This window comes from Martes martes (assembly GCF_963455335.1).
Source record: "Martes martes genome assembly, chromosome: 12".
Taxonomy (NCBI): Eukaryota; Metazoa; Chordata; class Mammalia; order Carnivora; family Mustelidae; genus Martes; species Martes martes.
In genome coordinates this window covers 83,398,036-83,419,308 of record NC_137900.1, presented here as the reverse complement: position 1 = coordinate 83,419,308, position 21,273 = coordinate 83,398,036, and the positions used below count along the sequence as shown (strand labels likewise).

At 59.2% G+C, this 21,273-nt stretch overlaps 1 protein-coding gene across 2 annotated transcripts in view; it reads right to left on the bottom strand.

The window, feature by feature from the left end:
* The window catches only part of DAB2IP (DAB2 interacting protein), a 46,245-nt gene that overhangs the window by 14,059 nt on the left and 10,913 nt on the right, over positions 1–21,273 (bottom strand). For both annotated transcript variants that reach the window (XM_080820347.1, XM_080820348.1), the window contains exons 2-9: positions 13,722–13,875; positions 11,721–11,819; positions 10,371–10,925; positions 7,266–7,410; positions 7,038–7,182; positions 4,562–4,798; positions 2,736–2,937; positions 928–1,106 (exon numbers count right to left, since the gene is read on the bottom strand). In XM_080820347.1, the coding sequence (XP_080676473.1) occupies positions 928–1,106; positions 2,736–2,937; positions 4,562–4,798; positions 7,038–7,182; positions 7,266–7,410; positions 10,371–10,925; positions 11,721–11,819; positions 13,722–13,875 (1,716 nt within the window). The remainder of the gene's footprint in view (positions 1–927; positions 1,107–2,735; positions 2,938–4,561; positions 4,799–7,037; positions 7,183–7,265; positions 7,411–10,370; positions 10,926–11,720; positions 11,820–13,721; positions 13,876–21,273) is intronic.

Here is a 21,273-nt window from a genome sequence, read left to right as displayed (position 1 = left end):
CTGAACTCTACCTGAACTGCTTTGTCTCGCTCGGCAGCCTGTATGAATGGACCCCCAAGGCTCACAGGGAGCTGGGAAGTGGCGTCCAGGCCTCTGCATCGCTGGCCTCCTCCCAGGCCTCCAGTCCTGCACCACACCCCCAAGGTTCCTGATCTCAGTGTCCTTGCCTGCTTATAGGCCTGCCGCCGCCTCAAGACAGGACCTGACTCCCGGCTCTGCTGTCCAGCCTCGTCCTTACGAGTCGGCCCAAAACGGCTGCTGCAGGGCAGGGCATGAGTGGGGCAGAAATAGCTCCCCATAAACCCAAGTCTTTCAAAGGAACACCCTCATTTTGATATTAACATTCGAGAACGTTCTGCCTCCCTGTCCACCAAGTGCCTTATTTTACAGATCACTGTGCCTTTGGGCCGAGGGCTCAGACTGTGGCCTGGACCTCGACACCTCCCCTAGTTTCTGGAGCTCCCAGACTCGGAGGCTTGCAGTCAGTCACCTTGGCGCTTGCTGAAAACACACATGCCTGAGTGCTACTTCTGGAGATTCTGATTCAGACCCAGGAAATACCACCAGAGTATTCTGAACACACGACTGGGTAATTTAGAAGTACTTGGAACCAAATGGTTCTTCAACAGAGCATATTTCTCCAAGTCTTTGTGTTAGTTCCTCTATGTAGAAGGCCTTTTCCACCAATGGAAATATTCCTTTTCCTAACGAGCCCCAAACTATGGCACCACCTTCTCCAAGAAGCCTTCCCTGATTTTTCCCAAATGGAGGTTCACTGCCTACAGCCTGCATAACACATTTCAAGTCTCATCTAGCTTATTTTATAAACTTTTGTGTAGACGTCCTCCTCCCCAACTGGGGCTGCAGACTGCTGCACCTTGCCTTCATGTGTACCCCACAACACCCAGTATGCCTAGCAGGTCTTACCCAGAGAGGTCGTTCTCTATCACCATTTTCTGCAGTCCAGCTGAGATGCTGCTACTGCCAGAGCCAGGAGTGGAGGCCAAGTCGTTGGTTCCTGGGAGCTGCCCACTGCCTGGTGTGCTCAGTGCTGTGTGGACATCCCTCAGGATTCGAGGCAGGGGCCCCAGTTTGGATATGATGCTCTGCAAACACACAGTAAGAGGCAGGTGTGATCTCTGGGGGCCACTTGGGAAGGCCAAGTGCTTTGCAGCTGCTGTGGTTCAAAATTGCCGAGGGGCCCCTTGGAAAGGCAGGCCCCGGCCTCCCCCACCTGTCAGATCCAGCAGGTCTGGGAAGTGACTGGGAAGGCCAGGAATCTGCACATGAACATTTTTCCTAGGCCTCTCAGTTATTTCTGGGAGTGAGGGAGGGGTGCAAAGCCCAAAGGGAGAAATGGTGACCTAGCCCAAGCCTTCAACCCGGGTTTGTCCTATCCCTGTGCCCCAGAGAGGGGAACCCCAGAATCTGCCACAGCGACACCTCCTTCTCTGAGAGGCTTCTGGGACGCCCTCTACTTATGCACTGGCTTCCATGACTTTGCGCAGAAGGAAAGTGTGAAACTCATGTTGTCAACACAGCACAGACTTGAGAAGCAGACAGCTCAATTTCAAATCCTGGCTGCACCATTATCGGCCGTGACGGCAGCGGCCACCATCCGTGCTTCCATGTGCTGGAGCGGATGTAGCGGTTGGAGGCCGGCTCAGGGACTCGGCAGGCAGTGGCCATTAGGGTGTGACCCCTCCGGTGCCTCTTGCAGCCAAAGGGCAGTGGACTCCCGCAAGCAGAAGAGAGTGCAGCAGCAGAGCGCTGGGATGAACCCAAGTGTCCAGCGACAGTGCAGTGGCCTATATGCTCCTGGGCCAGACAGCGTGCGGCCATCAGGTCACAGCGGTTATGTGGCAGGACTGACAACAGTGAGACAGAAATGCATACTGTGGGCCCACCAAAGTTCCTGCTTGGCCACGAACAAGAGGAAAAGAACTCTGTGCCTGCGTGTGTACCGCACCCACGAGCAGAGGAATCTGGAGAGCTGCACACCAGAGGGCCCTGAGTGGGACTGCGACAGCAGCAGGGAGGCCTTCCGGCCCTGTCTAGGCAGTAACTACTTTAGTCAGGCGGACTTGTGAGGTCCCGGAAAGCAGGAGATATTCTGGAAGCAGATCCCGCAGGCCTGGCCCTTGCCGCCAGGAACCTGTCCACTGTGTGGGCTGGGGTTGCGGGGCCAATGGGGGGACCCCAGGTCACGGAGGGCACCTGCCAGGTGGCTGCAGCAGGGTCAGAGGTGGCTAGGGAGTAAAATTTTCAAATGATGGTCAAGGGCAACTCTGGAAAGGTCTACGCCTTCCTGCCTGACATGGGGAGGTACCGCATCTTCAGTCTACATTTTTCATGTCAGTGGCCTTAAATCCTGAAGCAAGGACATTTCTGGAGAAGCAGCGAAAAATGATCACATTTCTTACAGGCAGGGAGCACACCATCATGCACAAACCCGTCCACTCACTGCTGAGTGTGCCCAGGCAGAGCCAGAGCCCCAGTGCACAGAGTGAGTTCCCGTGGCAGGTGCTGGCCAAGTGAATGGGACATGCCCCTCCCAGGAAATGGGGCCCAGAGCCTCCCAGTGCATGCTGACAGGGCCTGGGCTGGCACCTCCGGCTCCAGCACCTGGGTGGGCAAACACTTTCGCTCCCAAAATTAGTCTGGAGGAGGACCCTTCAGCGTTGCGGCAGCCTCTGGCCCAGCCCGACCCCCTGCAGCCCCATGGGGCCAGGCACCTGCTCCAGCTGGCTGACGGCCTCCCAGAGCAATGAGTGCAGACTAGAGAGCTCCCGGCCCAGGTCGATGTAGCCCTCGAAGCCGGCCGTGTTGGAGACGGTCTCAGGGTTGGAGATTTCCAACAGGAAGCGCTGCATGTTGGTCCACTCGTGCTCCAGGAACTGGTTCATGAACGACATGTACTCCTCCTTGCTGCCAAACCTGGACAGAAAGCAGGCAGGGTAAGTGCTCCGGGGCCCCGCCCAGGAGCCTCCCTTCTCTGAGGCACTCTGCCTCCTCAACTCCCATCCCTCCTAGCCCACCGCAGCTGCCTCCCATGCCACTCACTCCCCTGCCGACCAATCTCTTCTGACTCAGGGCCCTCGTTCCTGGCTAAGCCCAGAGACCCTTTTCGGGACCTCTTCTCACAGGACATAGAACACTCTGTGGCCCTCACTCCCCATTCCCTGCCGGTCAGTCTCCTTCTTCTTTTCCACCAGGTTCCAAAGGCTTGGTGTTTAGATGCCTTTCAGTGCGTGTCTGGCAGGTCTCTCTGCTGAGCTTTCGGACGTGCACATCCACATGCCCCTCCCCTGTCCCTGGCCTGGCCAAGTGACATCCGCTCTGTTGCCCCAGACCCATGGCCCGCCACCAAGCTGTGTATCCTCAGGGGGGACACCACCAGCCCCAGACAGCTGAGCCAGAAACCTGGTGGTGTCCAGCTTCTCGCTGTCTCCCCAGTGAGACCTGCTGACTTTATCTTCCAGTAACCCCAGACCCCGCAGCCACTGCCTCCTATACCGCCACCCCTTGCCCTCAACACTGCCACAGTTTCTTTTGTGGGCAGGAACCATGGCTACCCTCTTGGCCCTGGCTCCCAGCTGCCTGCTATGCTCCCTCCACGTGCCCCTGACTTTCAGGCTAATGGGTTTAGGACCCCGAATGGAGGACAGCCAACCTCCCTCTTGCTTCAGGCTGTCCAGTGGCTCCCCTGCCCCACCTGCACCTCAAGTCCCTGTGACCTCTCGCATCTCACCTCCCATTCCCCCTGGCCTGGCGCGTGACGAGTTGGGGATGCCAGGGTCCTCATCCTGCCGGCACATGGCCCTCCCGGGGCCTGCTGCACCTCTGCTCCTGCTTGCCTTGTCTTGACACGCGGCAGGGGCACGTCTCCTAGGACCACCAGCCCAGGCCCCTCCTAAGAGGCCTGTGCGTCTCTCTCACTGCTCTGCTGCCTCTCCCACATCCCTCTCCCTGGGGAAGCATGGGTCCGGGAGGCTGGGGCCAGATGTGACTCAGAGCCCCGCACAGAGATGCCTACATAGGCCCCCATCCACACGCAAATGAGCCCTTCCATTTCCACCCAGTGGCTCCAAGGGACAGCTAAGAACACTGAAGTGCTTTCTGAGCAAAGACATCCTTCACGGCATCAAACAAGGACAGTCTGAAACAACCTGAGAGCCCAACCACGCCAGGCGGGTTACGGAAACATGGGCCATTCTCCCTGGAAGGCATATTAGTCATTCATTGCAAGATGAAGCTTATGAATGTTAAGTACACGGGATAATCCTTATAAAATGTTAATTCAAAAAAGCAGAAGGAAAAAATATCTTCTCTTCTCACCTTTGAAAATGAAGGAAACGTACCCAAATGCCATGTACTTTCTGTAGGGGGAGGATGTGGGGTGGAGATTTTGTTGTGAACAACGGGGACAGGAAGAACTGAGGACAGCGGGGCCATACATGGGGGCTGTGCGCCACCCAACTCCAGGGCAGAAAGACCCCGGCTCATCCCTGTGGCTCCAGCTGGCGCCCGGACTCTGTCCCGAGGGGCGCCCGGCACTCACTTGGCGAAGTTGGCCAGGTTCTGGGTGACCTTGGCGATGAGGGTGAGGGTGCGCGCGGTGCGGTCATCAGGGTACTCCTGCAGCAGGTTGAAGAGCGAGGGCGACATGATGGCGGGGCAGAGGAAGCGCAGGAACAGGGAGGCACTGATGAGCCGCTCGCTGATGTCGGGCCGGCCGCGGCTGCTGCACTCCTGCCGCCATGAGGCAAACACCTCTTTCAGCTCCCGTGGGAAGACACTGAGGGGACAGAGGACGGGGGGCCAGTCATCGGGCAGGGTGCCAGGGCAGGAGGGTGCACAGCAGGGACCCAGTTCTGGGCCTGAGAGTGGGGGAGGTGGGCTGTGGGGGAGCTAACCAACACAGGGGAGCGTGGCACAGCCAGGGCCAAGGGAAGGCTTGGTGGAAGGAGCGGGGACAGTTGAGCTCCAGGCAGGGCGGTGGGCTCTCCGCAAAGGGGCAGAGAGGGGAGGGGCATGGGCACAGAAAGGCCAGGTCTCTGGCCCAACAAGAACCAGGGGCAGTGGCTAGCCTGCCCAGGGGCCTCACCCTCTGCCTCCAACAGCAGGCACGAGGCACAGGGAGAAGAATACAACGGGAATCGGCCGCTGCTCCCTGAATGCCATCACTGGCTGCTAAGACTCGCTCCCTTTGCTTGAATCATGTTCAGGAATTGGACAGCTTCAGGAGAGCTCAGAATGATCAAGATGGGAACAGCCTAATCACAGGATGAGAAGACAGCTTTCCACTTTCTGGGCGGGAAGGCAAATGGAGGGAGTGCGCCCCCACCCACCCATGGGGGGCCAGTGGGGGTGGGCAGGGTTCCTAGCACCCAGCTGGGGGCTCTCTCTGCTGAGCATCCACAGCCTGGCACAGTCAGGCCCCACTGGACAATCTTTAAGTGGCGTCCCTAGCTTTTACCCAGAAAAGAGATGCCTCCCACCCCAGGAAAGACCAGGCCCAGCACTGCATAGACTCTATGCCTGGCTCCATCGCTGGCCCTGTCACTGGCTCCGTTGCTAGCTCTATTGCTAGCTCAGGGTGCTCTGAGCGAGTGCCCAGCCCTCCCTGACCTTCAGTTCCCTCACTCTTACAATGAGAATAGGCCCTGCCCTGCCAAGTTCACACGACCATCACAAGGCCATAAGAAGCCTTAATCAAGGCTTTTGCCTTGATTTTGCCCAATAAGCCCAGCACCTGCCCAGCAGGCTCTCCGCAGTGAATGAGGCTGAACCGGCAAAAGCATGCCAGAGAGACAGCGATGGGGGAGCAGGGCAAGGATCTTTGGTCCTGGCCCTCGAAATGCCTGACCAAGACCAGGCAGGGGGCAGTTGTGGAGCAATGACATGGGTGGAAGGCCTGTCCAGAACAGACGGGTGCCCCTGGGCGTCTGACAAATATCAGAAAGAGGAAATGGGAAATTGTCCACGGATGTTTCCCTGTGTCCCACACCCATTCTACCCTGGGAATGGGGGCCGGAGGGTGAAAGCCCAGCCCAGCCCAAGGGCGGGAGGTATGTTCCCAAAGTGTTTAGGGCTGTGTCTCCACCGCCAGGCCTGGGGGTCACTTCTGGCCCAGCCCAAGGAGCGAGGCTGACCCTAGGTGAGTACCCTGTGCAGCCCAGGGGCAGAAGGACATAGTAGGGGAACATCCATTCTGCTGCCTCTGGCTGTTCCCTCTGCTCTCACTCACTGAGGAGGCCTATCTCTGCTAGTCTTTCAGGAGCAGCAAGCCATTCCTGGGTCCTCCTAGGTCCAGCCCTGAGCTGGCAGATCCAACTGCCCCCAGGGAGTTCCAAGTATATGCAGGAAACAGATCTGGACATAGGCACAATCCCCCTCTGACAGAAGTGCCCAGGAGGGGTGAGACAACCATGTTTGATACCATGAAGGGGGGCCACTGAGGGGAGGCAGGCATAAGGCCTTAAAACAGGAAAGGAGGTGGTATGTGGTGGTGGGACTGCGGGGGGGAGGGAGGCCCTGCCCAAGAAAGGAGTGAGGTATGGCGCAGGAGACAGGTGGTGGCGGCAACCCTGTGGACAGTGGGGAGGCCTCACATGAAGCCATCTGCCTGGCCCTGGAGGGTGCCTGGACGGGGCCCTGCCCACCTCGCTCGCCGCGCTGCGGCTCCGGCACCTGCAACAGCAGCCGGCCCATGGACGGGGCCCGCTAAGACACTTGCTGACGCGCTGCCCCATCAACTCTCCACCCCGCGTCCTGCACGGATTCTGGGACCCTCTTCTACATCGGAGAGCCCACAAAGGACCAGGATGGGGGCCAGGCAGGACGGAGGTCCCGTCCCAGAGCCACCACTTGGGAGCTACGTGAGGCTGCAGCTGAGCCACCAGCGCCTTCATCAACCCTCCGCTCTGTCGTGTAGGAGTCAGGGAGGATGGACCTCGAGGGCTTTGCTCGGCACCCTGCGGGCACACTGACGCAAGCAGGGCCAGATGCAGGGCAGGGGTGCAGGCGGCACTAACCAGTAGGAGTTGATGATCTTGCAGAAGGCCAGCTCGCAGCACATCTTGAGGTTGCCCTGGTGCTCAGGGAGGTCGGCGGCCGAGCACTTGCTCGGGTCTACTTCGCAGTTCTCATCCGACTCATACAGCGCTTTGATGAACTCACCTGGGGCAGGAGGCAGGGAGAGGACATAAGGACTGGCGGGGGTGGGCCTCCCACCGCCCACGGCTAGCCTGCACCCTCCCTACCTAGCGCGTCCTGCAGGTACTTCTGGCCCACCAGCTTGAGGTACTCCTCGATGGCCTTAGTGGCCAGTGTGTTCTCCCGGAAGATAAGGTGTTCGTTGTCCCCACAGCGGTCTACCTCTGACATCATCAGGTCGGTCAGGAAGTCCTGGGAGGGCAGGTGAGAAGAGCGGATGTGAGCAGGCCCGGATGGCAGGACCCAAGGATCCCAGCCCCACTCCCCAGCCAGAAGCACCCACTTCTTGCAGCTGGTCCGCTGGCGGTGCCCACCTCTAGGAGCCACTGGCGGGTGAGCACGGGCAGCCCATGGAAGGTAGACACCTAGAGGTAGTGATGTGAGAGCTGGGTCCAGCTGCCACATGGAGCCGGGAGCCAACTGCACTGTGGTCGGCCCCACTGGACTCAAACCCTGACCAGGCCTGGCCAGGAGACCAGAGCAGATCTCCCTTCCCATCGCCAACAGCGCTAAAGAGGACACACGGGCCACCTTCCCTCCACTGTATAAACAGCTGCCACGATCCTCCTGCCCATGACTCTGATGGGGTCTCCCACACCAGACAGACTTGTTCTGTGCCGCCCCACAGGAGGAAGCTGTCCAGACGCCTTGGAAGGCAGTGGGCCAGGGCTCAGATGGCGAGAACAGTCCTCGGCTTGAGTGGTGAGGCAGCCCCTCACTGCTGTGGGTCCCAGGCTTCTGGAAGGCAGCTGTGAAGCTGAAGAACCTGTAGGTCCCCTACACAGTGTCATGGGGAGACCCTGGAAGGAGCCTGAGCCTGAGCCTGAGCCTGGAAGGAGCCTGAGCCTCCCTCCTGACTGCGAAGATGAGGTACGGTGAGCCTGCCTCCCTTGGGAGCCCCTGTCTCCTCAAGCCCTCAGTCAACCCTGTGACCTGGGGGAGGGGCAGAGAGGGGATCAGAGACCTAGGGGAGGGAGATAGAGGTGGCAAGGCAGCCAACAGGGGCCAGGGTTTTTGGTGCCCTGGAAATCCCTCACACTAATACGCATAGCTTTGGGCCCTTTGAAATCACAAGTGGCCCCTAAAATAGAGAAGTGAGTTCTAGGTGCAGGAGACCCACCGGCCAAAGTGGGGGGAGGGGGAGTGGCTGATGCCTCTCTGGGTACCACACACCCCGAGGACACCTTCCTGCCCTACGGATGAGCTGTAGTGCCCCCTTCTCTGAAGACAAAGAAGCAGAGGCAAGTACCATATGGGGCCTTGCAGCTCCACTGGGCTCCAGCTCCCGGTCACAGGTCTTCCATAACTCCTGGGGTGGGCGCGAGGCCCAGGCTGGGATGAGAAGCTCTTTTTAGAGCTAAAACCCAATGAAGGGAAACAGACACAAAATAGTAAAGTGACCTGTCCAAGTCCACACACAGCTACCTGGGCCAGATCGGGAGTGGGGATGGCAGGGAGAAACCCTGGAGTCCAAGGGCAGGAACTCTACAAAGCCATGGCCCCGGAGGGCGGAGCCTGGGGAGAGGGCAGGAAGGTGCTGAGATGCCCACTCACACAACCTTGACCTCAGGATTGCAGGGCCCTTATTAGACACTGCCTCTCCCCCAGAATGCCCCATTAGTTCCCAAGTGTTCAGAGAGAAGCAGCTCATAGGCACATCACCCCAGTTCAAGTTACTTTCCATCGTTCTGCCTAATGATCCCCCAGGCCCACTGAGGACGCCTAGAGCCTGGCTTCCAACTCCCTCCACAGTGAGGACCATGAACCTTACGAACAAAGTCACCGCAGAAGGAAGTCGGATTGCCAGGCGAGCCCAGCCCTCGTAGTCGGGTCTTGAAAGAACAGACACAGCAGCAGAAGAGGCTTCACTCACTCCCTCTCTGGGGGCTAGAGGCTCCCTCAGCTCATTCGGTTTACAGCAGCCTACCAACACTGACCAGAGCCTGTCCAGCCTAGTCAGGTCCAAAGCTGGGGGAGGGAGGAGGAAACTCAGCGCTCCCTGCCCGCACAGAGACCACGCTGAGGAAGTCCCTCTCCTTGAGGGGGGCCACCAGTCCAATAGGCAGGGAGCTCTAGAGGGCCCAAAGGGGGCCAAAGACTTCTGGGAACAGGTAAGGGAATAAGGGGCCCTGATGGGAGTTATGCACCTGGGCACCCAACCCACGTCTACCCCCTGCCCCAGACTGTGAGGGCTCAGGACCTTGCCACATGGCGGTCCCTCACCTCCATCACAGGCCACTTGGCTCTAAAACCACACCATGTCCAGAGCACAGAGGCCCGGCTCCTTCCTTTTACTTCTTAAATGTAGATAAGACATTCATGTTTTATTCTCGTATGACACGGGCCAGCACCCGAGGCCTTCCACTGTCCAGCCCTTCTCCACTGAACCCCCTTCAGGTAGCTCTCCACCAATGGAAGGAGCAGGGTGGAGGGGTGGGAGTCAACCTCTGAGGCCCACAGAACCACGCTCCACTGTGCTGGGCAGCTGGGCAGTGGGGGCCTTCCTGAAGGAGCCTACTTGCCTCCGGAATCAGGTGTGAGGGGCTGAGCGCAGCCTGGAAGGTGGGGGGAGAGGGCAGGCAGAGAGGTGGGGCCCTCCAACCCTACAGGAGGGCCTGCTGGATGGCTCTGGGACAATCCCCGTTCCGTGGGCCGTGGGGCCAGGGACAGCTGTCACCACAGTGGGCTGACTGCTGAACGGCACAGGCACTGTGTGTACCGTGTATGTGAGCCTGGCTGTGAGCCTGTGTGTCTGACATGGGAGGAGGAGGCTGGGGGTTAGGACAGGCCATCACACGTTGGGGATGTCACCTGAATGCTCCCTCACTGGATGTGTGTCTATGAGAGGCCAGCCCTCGAGGGCTGCGGAGAGGCCCCTCAAACCCGCTCCTTTGCTCTATGCCACGACCCCATCCCTCGGCTCCATGTGTGTGTTAGCAACCACCTCCAACCACGGAGGAGGGACACAAAGCCCCCCGTTCTGTGACGCAACTCTGGGGCTTAGGGGGCCCTCCTGGGCTGTGATGGGTACCTCTGTGAGAGCTAAACACCGTGACTCGGACACAGGGGACAGTGGGTAACCTAGTACGCACCACCAGGCCTCCGTGTGGGCTGCACAACGTGCAAAGACCCACCTGTGCCCACACACGCACCTTGACCTTGCCCGTGCTCTGCAGAATGTGCACCAGGGCCGACGCCATCTCCTCCTTGGTCTTGGCACTGAGGATCGGCTCAAGGGCCGCACAGAGCCCCAGGTAGTGGTTGGTGATGTGCTCGGCAAACTCCTTGTACATCTCCATGGGCAGGATGGTGATGGTCTGGTAGCGCGCCTTGATGCGGATCATGGGCCCGGGGCCCTTGCCACCCTTGGGGTTGGGCGTCACCACCGGGTACCACTTCTCCACAAACTGTCGCCCGGCCACGGAGGCAGCCGGCAGGCTCACCAGGCCCAGGTAACTGTTGCGCTCCTTCTTCTTCTTCTTGTCCGTCTCCCGGTACAGGTGGACGGTGACAGTGCGCAGAGGAGGCAGGTTGTGGAACTCAAAGTGCTCCCCCCAGAAGACATTGTCGGTCTTGAGCTTGCCCGTGGTGCGGGCGTAGAGCACGTCGTCCAGGCACAACTCGCACAGGTACTTCTTCTTGGCCGGCAGGTCCTTGGCCTCAATCACCCACAGCTTCAGGATGTGCTCCACACGCCGGCTGTTGTCCTGCACATGCACAAGGGGGCCGCGCTCACCGTGGGGGCCGCAGAGAGCTCTCAGACCCAGGAGGGGCCCAGCCCCGACATGGGATCGGGAGGAGGCAGGGACAGCTCTGGAGCCTGGTGGACAAGGGGCCGGGTCTCTGCTCTGCCTTGCACTAGCCCACTGACCTTAAGCCCGTGACTTAACCTAAGCCTCGGGTCCCTTTTCTGTGAAATGGGAACGAAATGGAGTGACAGACCAAGTAAGAGGGCAGCACAAGGCCTGGCACACAGCAGACAACTGCGCCATTTCCCCGCTCTTCTGCATTTGCCAGTCTGTAAAGTCACTTAGAGGTGACCGCTGCTAAGTCCCCTTCCTTAGTGAGGTCACGGCGACCAGGACTCTGCCCAGGCCCTGCAGGCAGGCCATGGAGGCAGGCACAGAATTGGCCAATTACAGGAGGGGGATCCATGAACCTGATGAGAGGGGCTGGGGGCCCACCAGCCTAGGCCAGTAGTGCTCCTCTGAAGGAAACAGCTGTCCAAGCTGGAATTGGATGCATATGGAACCAGCCATATGCATGGTTAGGGGGAAGGGGGGGACGGGAATTCAGGCAGCAGGGCACTGGCACGCATGTCCTTAATGGCCCCATACTCCGTCCTCTGGCCTGTGTCAGCCTGGCCAAATGGAGCTCCTACTTCGGGGTCCGACACCACTGCCCACTCGGGTGCCGCCTCCACCCCCCATCGTGGCCTGCACCGGAGAACCCTACTCCGGCCCCCTTGCCAGAGTCTGCGTCTGCTCTGGGTCCAGGCTTACCTTATTGGGGTGTACCGCTCGCCGGAGGTTCTCCATCCACTTATCCCGCTCGGCTGCCGACCGACAGGAGAAGCACTTGCTTCCTGACGACGTCGTCACCTGGGGGACGGGCAGGATAGTGTCACAGGAAGGGAGCACAGCAAGGCTGGTATGACGGAAGACCTCTGGGCCCTGGAGGACTTCAGCTGCCGGGTCTGTGCCACAGCCACAGGGAGGAGGCAGAACAAGGCTCACAAAGACCATGTCTGCAGGTGACTCGCTGAGACCCAAGGTCCCAGAGCAGGTCAGCAACAGCAGGACAGCCCAGTTGGTGCCTGGCCCCAGCTCCCCACCCTTGCCTCAGCACCCTTGCCCACAGGAAAGCATCTTTCTGGCTCCAGTCTCACTCTCCCAGAGATGGGAGGAGAGAAGGTGAGGGGCCCCCTGTCCAGGTCAGAGGGCAGTGCTTACTCAGAACCTCCCTCTACAGGTAAAACCACAGGTACCTAGGAGACAACCACCAGTAAGCACAAAGGATCACCTCAGTCCTCAGCTGACGCCTTCTGACAGTTCTTTTCCCAAGTGGCAGTGACAACAGTGATGGTCACAGAAACTTAGCAATTTGGTGACCACACTGGAGAAATAAGAATTGGGCTATCTAGGGGTGCCTGGGTGGCTCAGAGGGTAAGTCTCTGCCTTTGGCTCAGGTCATGATCTCAGGGTCCTGAGACTGAGCCCCACATTGGGCTCTCTGCTCAGCAGGGAGCCTGCTTCCCCCTCTCTCTCTGCCTGCCTCCCCCTCTCTCTCTGCCTGCCTCTCTGCCTACCTGTGATCTCTCTCTCTCTGTCAAATAAATAAATAAAATCTTAAAAAAAAAAAAAGAATTGGGCTATCTAGGCCTGCTGGCCCTGGGGTCCTTCTGTCTGAAACCCCTCCCCTCTCCTGTCTTCCCCATCCTTCAGTCTCCTCCAGGTGAGGGAACCTAACCCAAGCAGCTCCTACTCTATTCCTGCTGTCCCCAGCACCAGGCCAAGGGCTCTACAGGGGGAAAGCAGAGTCCTCATCCAGGCACTCAAGGGCCTGCATAAAACAGCACCCCCTGCTGTGGACAAGTAGACAGGCATCATCTTCAGTCCATCCCAGGCAAAGACGTCAGAGCCCGCTAGACCAGGAGCCTGGAGCCTGAGACGGCACCCAGTGGGCAGAGCATGAGGCAGGTGCCAGGCCCCACTCTATTCTTTCCCCGGGGCAGGGACGGTTGGAGGCTGTCCCTGAGTAGCTGATTTTCATTACCAGGCTCATTCCTCTATCAGAGAGCTCCCCTAATCATGCAAGATTGTTAGGGGTGGGAAGTTTCCCAGAAACAGAGGTGGGAAGAGAATACGAATAATTGGAGAAGCTATTAGGAACTCCCAGGAACACCTGCAACATTAGCTACCCTGGTCCTGGTTTGGCCTTGGGCTGCTGTGTGGCTGCTGACATCTTGATCACTCTGGGCCTCGGCTTCCCCATCTATAGTGAGGGACTGGGCAGGTCACAGCCTTGCACACCCTGCACATGTTGGGTGGCTGTCCCTCTGCTCTCAAACCTTGGGTCACAGAAAGCTAGGACAAGAAAGGCTCTGGCTCTCATTATGCACAAGGGGAAACAGGCCGCAAAAAGGTGATGGTCTCTCCTACCTCACAATGCGTTTGAGGGGTTTCTGAGGAGTGAGCAAGTTCTGGGGCTTAAGCAATTCTATACGGGCTTTCTCTCCCCTCACCCATTGGGACCTTGTGCCCTGCACATGGAGGACAGCGCTGGCCCATTTTCAAGGAGCCCAGGGAGCAGGAACAAGCACCCCATCTCCCACCTCCATCTGGTTTCTTAGGAGCCAAAAGCTATGAGCAGATTTCCAGCCTTGCCCCAAAGCACCCAGCCCCCAGTAAGGCCACAAAGCACTCCAGAGAGTGTCTAGATGCAAACTGGCCTGACCAGGAGAGGACACCGGTGCCCCACCCCACCCCTGCGGTGGGACCCACCTCGAAGCAGTAGTCCTGGCCCAGGATGCTGCTGTGCACCGGCTTGATGACCACCTCCTCCTCCATGCTGAGGTCCAGCGCTTCCACCGCGTTGCTGGGGCTGAGCAGGGACTCGTGGGAGCGAGACTCCTTCAGCCTGGGCATCAGATGGGACCTGGGGGGGTTGGGGTGGTTCTTGCGTCATGCCCAGCCTGCCACGCCCCTCCCTTCCCCCTTTCTCCAGGAAGCCTGCCCAGACCTCCCAGCTAGAGGCAATCACTCCTCCCAAGAAGGGGGCATTACAGTCCTGGAGTTACAGGGACCCGCCAGGCCCTCCTCCCCACTGGGGGACTCTGGGGAAGTGGCTCAGCATCTCAGGGAGCAAATGGTTGAGGATGAGGCCACCACGCAGGAGCTGAACATCAGCACCGGATCTGGGGCAGGGTCCTGGCCTTGGAGACCCACAGCACCCAGGCAACCTTCCCCACCTCCTTTCCTTGGCCCTGGTCTTCCTCCAAGACTAAGGAGTCAGCCATTTGTCCAGAACGTCACTGTCAACAGAGCCCTTTCACACAGAGCATCGCAGTCCGCGCAGCAGCCCCCTCAGGGAGGAGAGCAACAGCACTTCCACCTCTATATACAGACACGAGGCTCAAGCCGGGAAGGATGCCGCAGTCCCTGCTGGGTCCCTGAGACACTGACGCTCAGACAGGGCCCATGTTCTGGAGCTTGGGCCCAAGGCCAGGGTCAGTGGGCCCCACATGGACACAAAGAGCAGAGGCAGTGGGCCACCTGGTGCCCAAATGGAGCCCAGACCAGGATGGGCTCTGAGAGACCTGCGCACACTGCTCACTCGCTGTGTGGCCCTGAGGAAGTCGCTTCCCCTCTCTGAGCGTCGGTCTCCTCAGCATATCACATGGAAAGCACCTCAGATGGCACATGTACCAGAGCCTGGTGGAGTCCTTCTCAGAGAGGTGAATGTCCCTCCCAGAGCCAATGGCACACAGCAGTGCCCCACCGAAGCCCCCTCCCACAGTTGGGCCCTGAGGACTAGCAGGCCTGCTAAGCCTTCCATGCCAGGGGAGGCCCTGGCATGGAAGCTGGGCTGGCCTTGCCCCTACTGTTGTCCACAGCGCACACCCCTGGAACCGGTACAGGACGCACCCTGGGCTTACCCCACCCAAACCTCCTTCCCCCAACAACTTCTGCCCTTCAGCTCCTGGCCTCTAATGGCCCAAGGCTCAAGCTATCATTCTTCCCCTGTCTCAGCAAAGACCCCCACCTCGGGCAGGGAGATCTGGCAGGGGCACCAGACACTTCCTGCAGGACACAATGCTATAGCCCTTATCTCTCTACGCCCACTGGAGGTAAGGGGGAACTGAGGCCCACAATGTGGGGGCTCAGGAATCCAGAGATGAGCCAACAGGTCCTGCGCAGAGGCCTCACAGGCTTCAAGAAGCCACCCTCCACCCTCCGGACTCTCCATGTCCATGGCAACAGCCTTCTCTAACATGGAGTCCTGTGCTAGGCACTCCATGGGAGTCAGAGCCGGAAGTGGGACCCCAGCCCTAGGGAGCCCCAGAGTTTGACCCAAGAGACCCAGTGAGCCTCCCTGGAACTGCTCCCCCTCATGCCCAGCATGAAGCTGGCACAGGGTAAGGCTCAGATCACTCAAGCTGAACAGATGCGTTCAGGTGGGACTCCTGAGAGCTCGAGGGGAATGCGCAGACCAGAGGGAAGCTGTGAGGCAGGCTGAGGTGAGGTTAGAGCCAGGCCAAACCCCCAAACTCACACGTAGAGCCTAGTGAGACTCCAGGCCAGCGGCATACACAGCTACACTGGCTCCGCTCCTCTGGTACCCTGTCCCCAGGAGGCAGCTTTCCCAAACATGCACGGTGGCCCACCACACCACCTGCCCTTACCCAGGTCCCCAGGTCCTGCTCCAGTGGCCCGTTCCCCGCCCCCATCACAGCACTGGCCTGGGCTGGGGGTAGGTTTGTAGTCCCCTCAGCTGCAATAGGCCACCCCGGGCTGTCTACCACATGGGGCAGACTCCAGGCCTCCCTCCCAGGATGGGGCTTCACAGCTCAGTGCAAGAGAGGCCCTGCCCCAGAGGCTGGAAAAGCCACCCTGCCCAGGAAGGGCTGGGACCCACCACCCCTACACTTGCTGTCCGGGACTGGAAACCCAGTCGGCGGGCCAGGATCAGGCTGCTTTCTGACCCAGCCTGGAAACTTCTGCCAGGTAAGGATGCTGGGAGGGCAGAGTACAGACCCAGGAAGTGCAAAGGGAGTCACGGTTCAACAGACTGGTCTTACCCAGGGAGAGCTAGGGGGCTCTGGTTTTACAGCCCCCTACAGGTCCAGGTCAGACCTCAAAGCAGCCAGAGCCTGGAACCTATGGCTGCAGAACCCTCCTCTTCCTTCCTCATCATCCTGCTCCATAAACACGCCCCAGCTGGCCCAGGCCTCCCTGGGAAGGCTCCTGGCTGAACAGAGATCGTGGGCAAACTCACAGCAAGGGCATCCTGGCTGCAGCTGGGCAGCTGTGACCCTCCCAACCTCCTGGGGGCTTCTCCAGGCTGGGGGACTGGAGCAGAGGCCACCCCCGGGCCAGCCAGTAGCTACTCCAAGGTGTGCCAGTCTGTTTCTGCACAGGAGAGGGCCAGGTTCAAAGTGCTGCCCCATTGGGTGGGGACAGGACCAGCGGGCCGGGGCTCCTGATTCGCAGGCAGACACGTATCCTTCCCGCTCAGCCCGAGTCCACCTGTTCCCCTCCTCCCCAAAAGGCTCCTGGCGGGAGAGAAAAGGGGCACAAGAGGCCCAGAGGGAGCTGTTCTGCTGTGACCCCGCCAGGGTGAAAGGTCCTGGCAGAGGCTGAGTGTGTCCCTGGTGGTGGCTGATAAAATGACTAGGGCTTGGGAAGGAAAAATTGTCACTTGGTCACTTCCTGAAAGCAGAAGTATCACCAAATGGCTTAGGAACCACCTCGTCCAGGAAGCCAGCCCTGTCCCAGGCCTGCAGGACCCCTAATACTCTACACCAGCCCCCGCCATCAATGAGTCAAAGTAGGCCTTCACCCAGCCCTGCCTTTGCCTCGGGACAGCATCTTACAGTGGTGTTTTGCTCACCTATAGCTCACCTATAGGCTGGCCAAAAAACCCAACGAGGCAGGGAGAAGGGTGGAGGGCACTGCAGACTGCCCAGGCTCCCAGCGGGCAGCAAGAGGCTCAGTCTCCCGTCCTAAGCAGCTCCGGAAAAGGAGGAGACCAGCTGCCAGCTAGTGCCTTGCTCCCACTCCACTGCTGGGAGGTACTCCACCAGAAGCACCCGCCTCCATCAGGCGCAGGACACCCAGCTGCTCACTCCCACATCCCTTTCACCAGCAACATTCATCTACCCATTTTACAGAAAGGTAAGGGGCTCAGGGAGCAGCAGTGACCTCATCTGCCCAAGGCCCCTGCTGCAATGGGGCCCTGGTTGGTCTGGGAGCCCTGCCCATGGCTGCCTTGTGTGGTGCGGGGGTCTGGGGCCTGATGCCATTGTGTACAGGTCTCTGTGACCCCTAGCCCCACATCAGGTCCCTCCCTGCCACTCCACGGCTAGCGTGAGAGAGAAGGTGGCCCAAGAGTCCCACTGCGTGTCCTCCTCCAGCACCCAGATTTGTCCCATGATGGCTTACCCCGATGACCTCCTGTGGTCCCTGGAGACCAGAGCCACCACACTAAGGGGAGCAAAAGCCTTCACACTGCTGAAGCCCAGGTCCGAGCTCATTCTCACAACAACCCCACCAGGGATGCCATGGGACTGCACTGGGCTCAGATCTCAGTCGGGACTGCGGGCTCCGTGCGCCCGGCCCTCCTCACCAGAGCAGAGCTGACAGCTCTGGGCTGTGCCCACAGGAAATGTCACATATATCCCTTTGCTGAATCCTCACATGGCTGAGAAGCTAATACTGAGCTCACCCCCACTTCACCAGGGAGAGACAAGCCTGCTCCGAGAGGGCAGGCCCAGGGGCTGGTCTTCCTCCTAGTGTCACCTCCATACCTCAACCCCCTGGGGGCCACTTCCTTATCTGAAAAAGAAGGGCCTTGCTTTAAACAAAACCCAACAGAAACGAGCAGACACTGAAGTGCTATAAAGAGGATTTTCAGAGAGAGGCGATTCTCAGGCCCTGGAGCAGAAGAGGGGTTCCCGGCCAGGAATGCATGGGATTCAGTACCAGCCCTACTTGCTGGGGTCCACCTGCCTGCTCTCCCTCAGGACTCACAGTTCCCTCAGGCAGGCCTCCAGGCATATGTCGTCCCCTCATCCTACCCAAACTTCAACACTCAACATCAGCACACCGTCCTCCGTGAAGCCTTCCCAGACTCCCCAAAGACAGCAACCTTGCAATGGCCCCAACCCATGACAGTCATGAGGCTATGCTGGGAAGGTCTGTCATAGACCATCTTCCTGCCTGGCTGGGGGCTCCTGGTGGGTAAGGCTGGATCTGTCTCAGAAAGAAGATTCAGGGTCCCTGGGGTTCCCAGACCAAAGCCACAGTATCCTAGCAGCCAAGGTCAGCTAAGCTCTGGGAAGGGGGAAGATCTCAGCTAGGATGGGGGCAATCCTCCCTGAGCTGGTTGGGTTACGTAAAGTGACCGGGAAAAGGGACAAAGATGACCCAAGCGTTGATCACAGAGCGGTTGTCTGCTCAAGGTCAGGTCCCAAGAGCAGCGCCCCAGGGCTCCCCCAGAATTTGAGAGATGCCACTGTTCTGGCATTGTCCAGTTATGGGGAGCTCCCTCCACCTCTCCCAAGGCCAGATGGCTCTTTGTACCCTCTGTGGCCACACCCCCCACAACTGCCCCACCCTCTGAGACATCCCTGAATCCTAGACACAATGGATTCTCTAGACTTTCATCAGATCCCAAGGACCAAAAGCCTTGTGTCCCCTCCCCAGCTGCGGCCGTCTGCTCAGGCCTTTACCTGCATGGCATGGAATCCTCATACTTCCTGGGAAGGGGATGGTACCGCGGTTCCCAGGTCACAGATGGGAGTGCCATGGGGCCACAGGGGAGGGAGACCTGCCCTGGACTCCTCTGCTCCAGCAGTCTTGGCCAGGGCCTGGGGGGAAGTGCGGGAGGGCCTCCCACCAGCCTTCTCCATCTGACCATAGCAGCACCATCCTACCAGATGGGCCCCTCCACCCAACGTGGTGTGACCCCCATCCCTCTGCCGTCCCCTCACAGCCTGAAGAGAAACACATCACTGTGCTTCAACCTGGCACTGAAGCCCTCCCTGAAACACCTTCTCTATCTCCCCTCACACCACACCCCGCCAAGTGACCCAGACTCTCCTCCCCGCTCGTCCCCCTTTGGGGCCCTTTGCCCATGCTACTTCCTGAAGCCCTACCACCTCTCCCCGTACCTCTCTGCCTAACGAATTCTCTCTTTCTCAGCTGTCGAAGCCCAGCCCAAATGCTGCCGCCACCAGCCTGCTGCCTGGTGTCCCCGGGCAGACAAGAGCTCACGCCCAGGCCATGCGGCTGAGCCCCACGCCCCATACCGCTCTCCCACCTGTCTCCTCGGGACAAACCAGGGCCGAGGTGCTGCACCCCAGAAGGGCTGGGTGGCTCACCCGAGATCGCATGGGTGGTGAGCAGCCAAGTGAGATCTGAACCCCGTTCAGCGGAGTCTAAGGCTAGCTGCATCCTTGCCTCCTCCAACTTTCCATCACCCCACAGGCGGCTGAGCCACCAAGGGCCATGGCCAGCTGACTTGCTCACCATTACCCACTCATTCCACGTCCAGAGGGAAGAGCCAGGGGAGCTGGTGAGGGTGGGACAGCCCCTGCCCAGGAAACGTGGGCCCGGCACAGGCACGGGCACGGGCGGAGCCGCCGCTGGAGATACAGCCAAGCCCCAACAGCAGCTCATTGTGAGGGCCAGGGAGCAGGAACAAGAGGACATTGTCCCAGCTCTGGGGCCACAGTCTTATCTGATAGCCTTCCAGCCAACCCATGAGCTGTTTTTCAACTCCAGCCTTTTTTTCTTCAAAGGTTACTAACACAGAAGTTTAGCAAATTCCCCATTATTTCAAGAAGGGAGGAGACCCAAAAACAAAACTTGCGATAATTAAGAAGCCCTTTCTGACATGGGAGGATGTTCCCAGCGGACAGGGTGAGTTGAGAGGTTGTATAGCCTGGAAAATGAGAGATTCAAAATTTCCTTCAAAGTCTTAAAGGGGCAGAGGGAGCTGCCCTGCATGCCCCCAGAGGGCAGAGCTGGGACCAGGAGAGGCCAGTCACTACTCAGGCACAGGCTGGTTTGGTTTTAAAGGAGTGAGTACCCTATCTGTGGGAGTATGCAAGCAGGAGCTGGTAGCCCCTGTAGGCACGCTGCAGAGGGGACGCCTGCCCTGCCGGAGGCTGGCTGGGTAACAGGTAGGCAGGCAGTGGAGTAAGCCCCGGGAGCAAAGGCGTGCATGCTCTCCCCACTCAGAGCTGGGAACAGGGAGGAGGGTAGGAGGGCCTAGTGTCAGTGGTGCCCAGCCGCATGGCAAAGCTACTCTCCATTCCTTAAAAACCACTCAACCATGATCACTTGTAAGTCATTCAACTCTCCGGGCCTCAGTCTCTGCACCCATAAACGGGGAGAATGACCTACCTCCCCTACAGGGCTGCTAGAAGGATCAAGTAAGATGGTGCGGGCGAGTGCCATTTTCTGTTCCTTTCCTCTGATCACTCTAGTCTTTTCACCTTCTCCACGCCTCAGTTTTCCCCACCTATAAAATGGGGACAAACTACATCTACCCAAATGCTCAGGGATACCTCAAAAAAAAGGCCCTTAGTTTCCTGAATGAAAGGAATGGGTGGTCAGTAGACCCCTCGAGAGGCCACTTTAGCTCCTCTGCCTGTGACTCCCAAGCATAGCATCCCCTGACCCAAGCTCCCACTCATGCTTGTGTGGTCCACTGCCACTGCCCACGACCACAACCAGGCCTGGAAGGGGTAGAAATCCTGGACGAGGTTGGTCTCCATGGAGGAGGTGCCCGCCTGAGGGCTGGCAGGACCTGTGGACTCTGGAGTCAGGTCAGAACATGCCAAGCTCACTTCTGCCTGTCACAGCCAGGCAGTCCAGACAGCTGACAGCTGTGCTGGAAACCTCTGCCCTCCAAAACTGGAGCATAGTCGGGGTGTGGGCGCCAACGTCCTGGGAATCAAGCAGCAGGACACAAACAGGGCAGCACCCCACCCAGAACATCCAGCAGAGCCATCTCTCCCCACACCCAGCCTTGCCCTGCTGGCCTGGGAACCCGCCGCTGAGAAGGCCAGTGCTTACTCCTGGCCCAGCTGCGGTCCCAGGAGAGGGGAGAAGAACGCAGCTGCCTAGCGGCTCCCAGGGCCCAGGGGAGACAGAGCCTGTCCTTAAAAGGCAAGGAGGCTGGCTGCCCTGCCTGGGAAGTCTTCCTGGGATGACAGGGCCCTCTCGGCCTGGGGTTCTCTCATCCAAAGCCAGGGGACAGGTCCCAGCAGTCACCAGAACCAGTGTGACCCCATCTCTATCCACATGCTGAGCCCTGGGCTGGGCA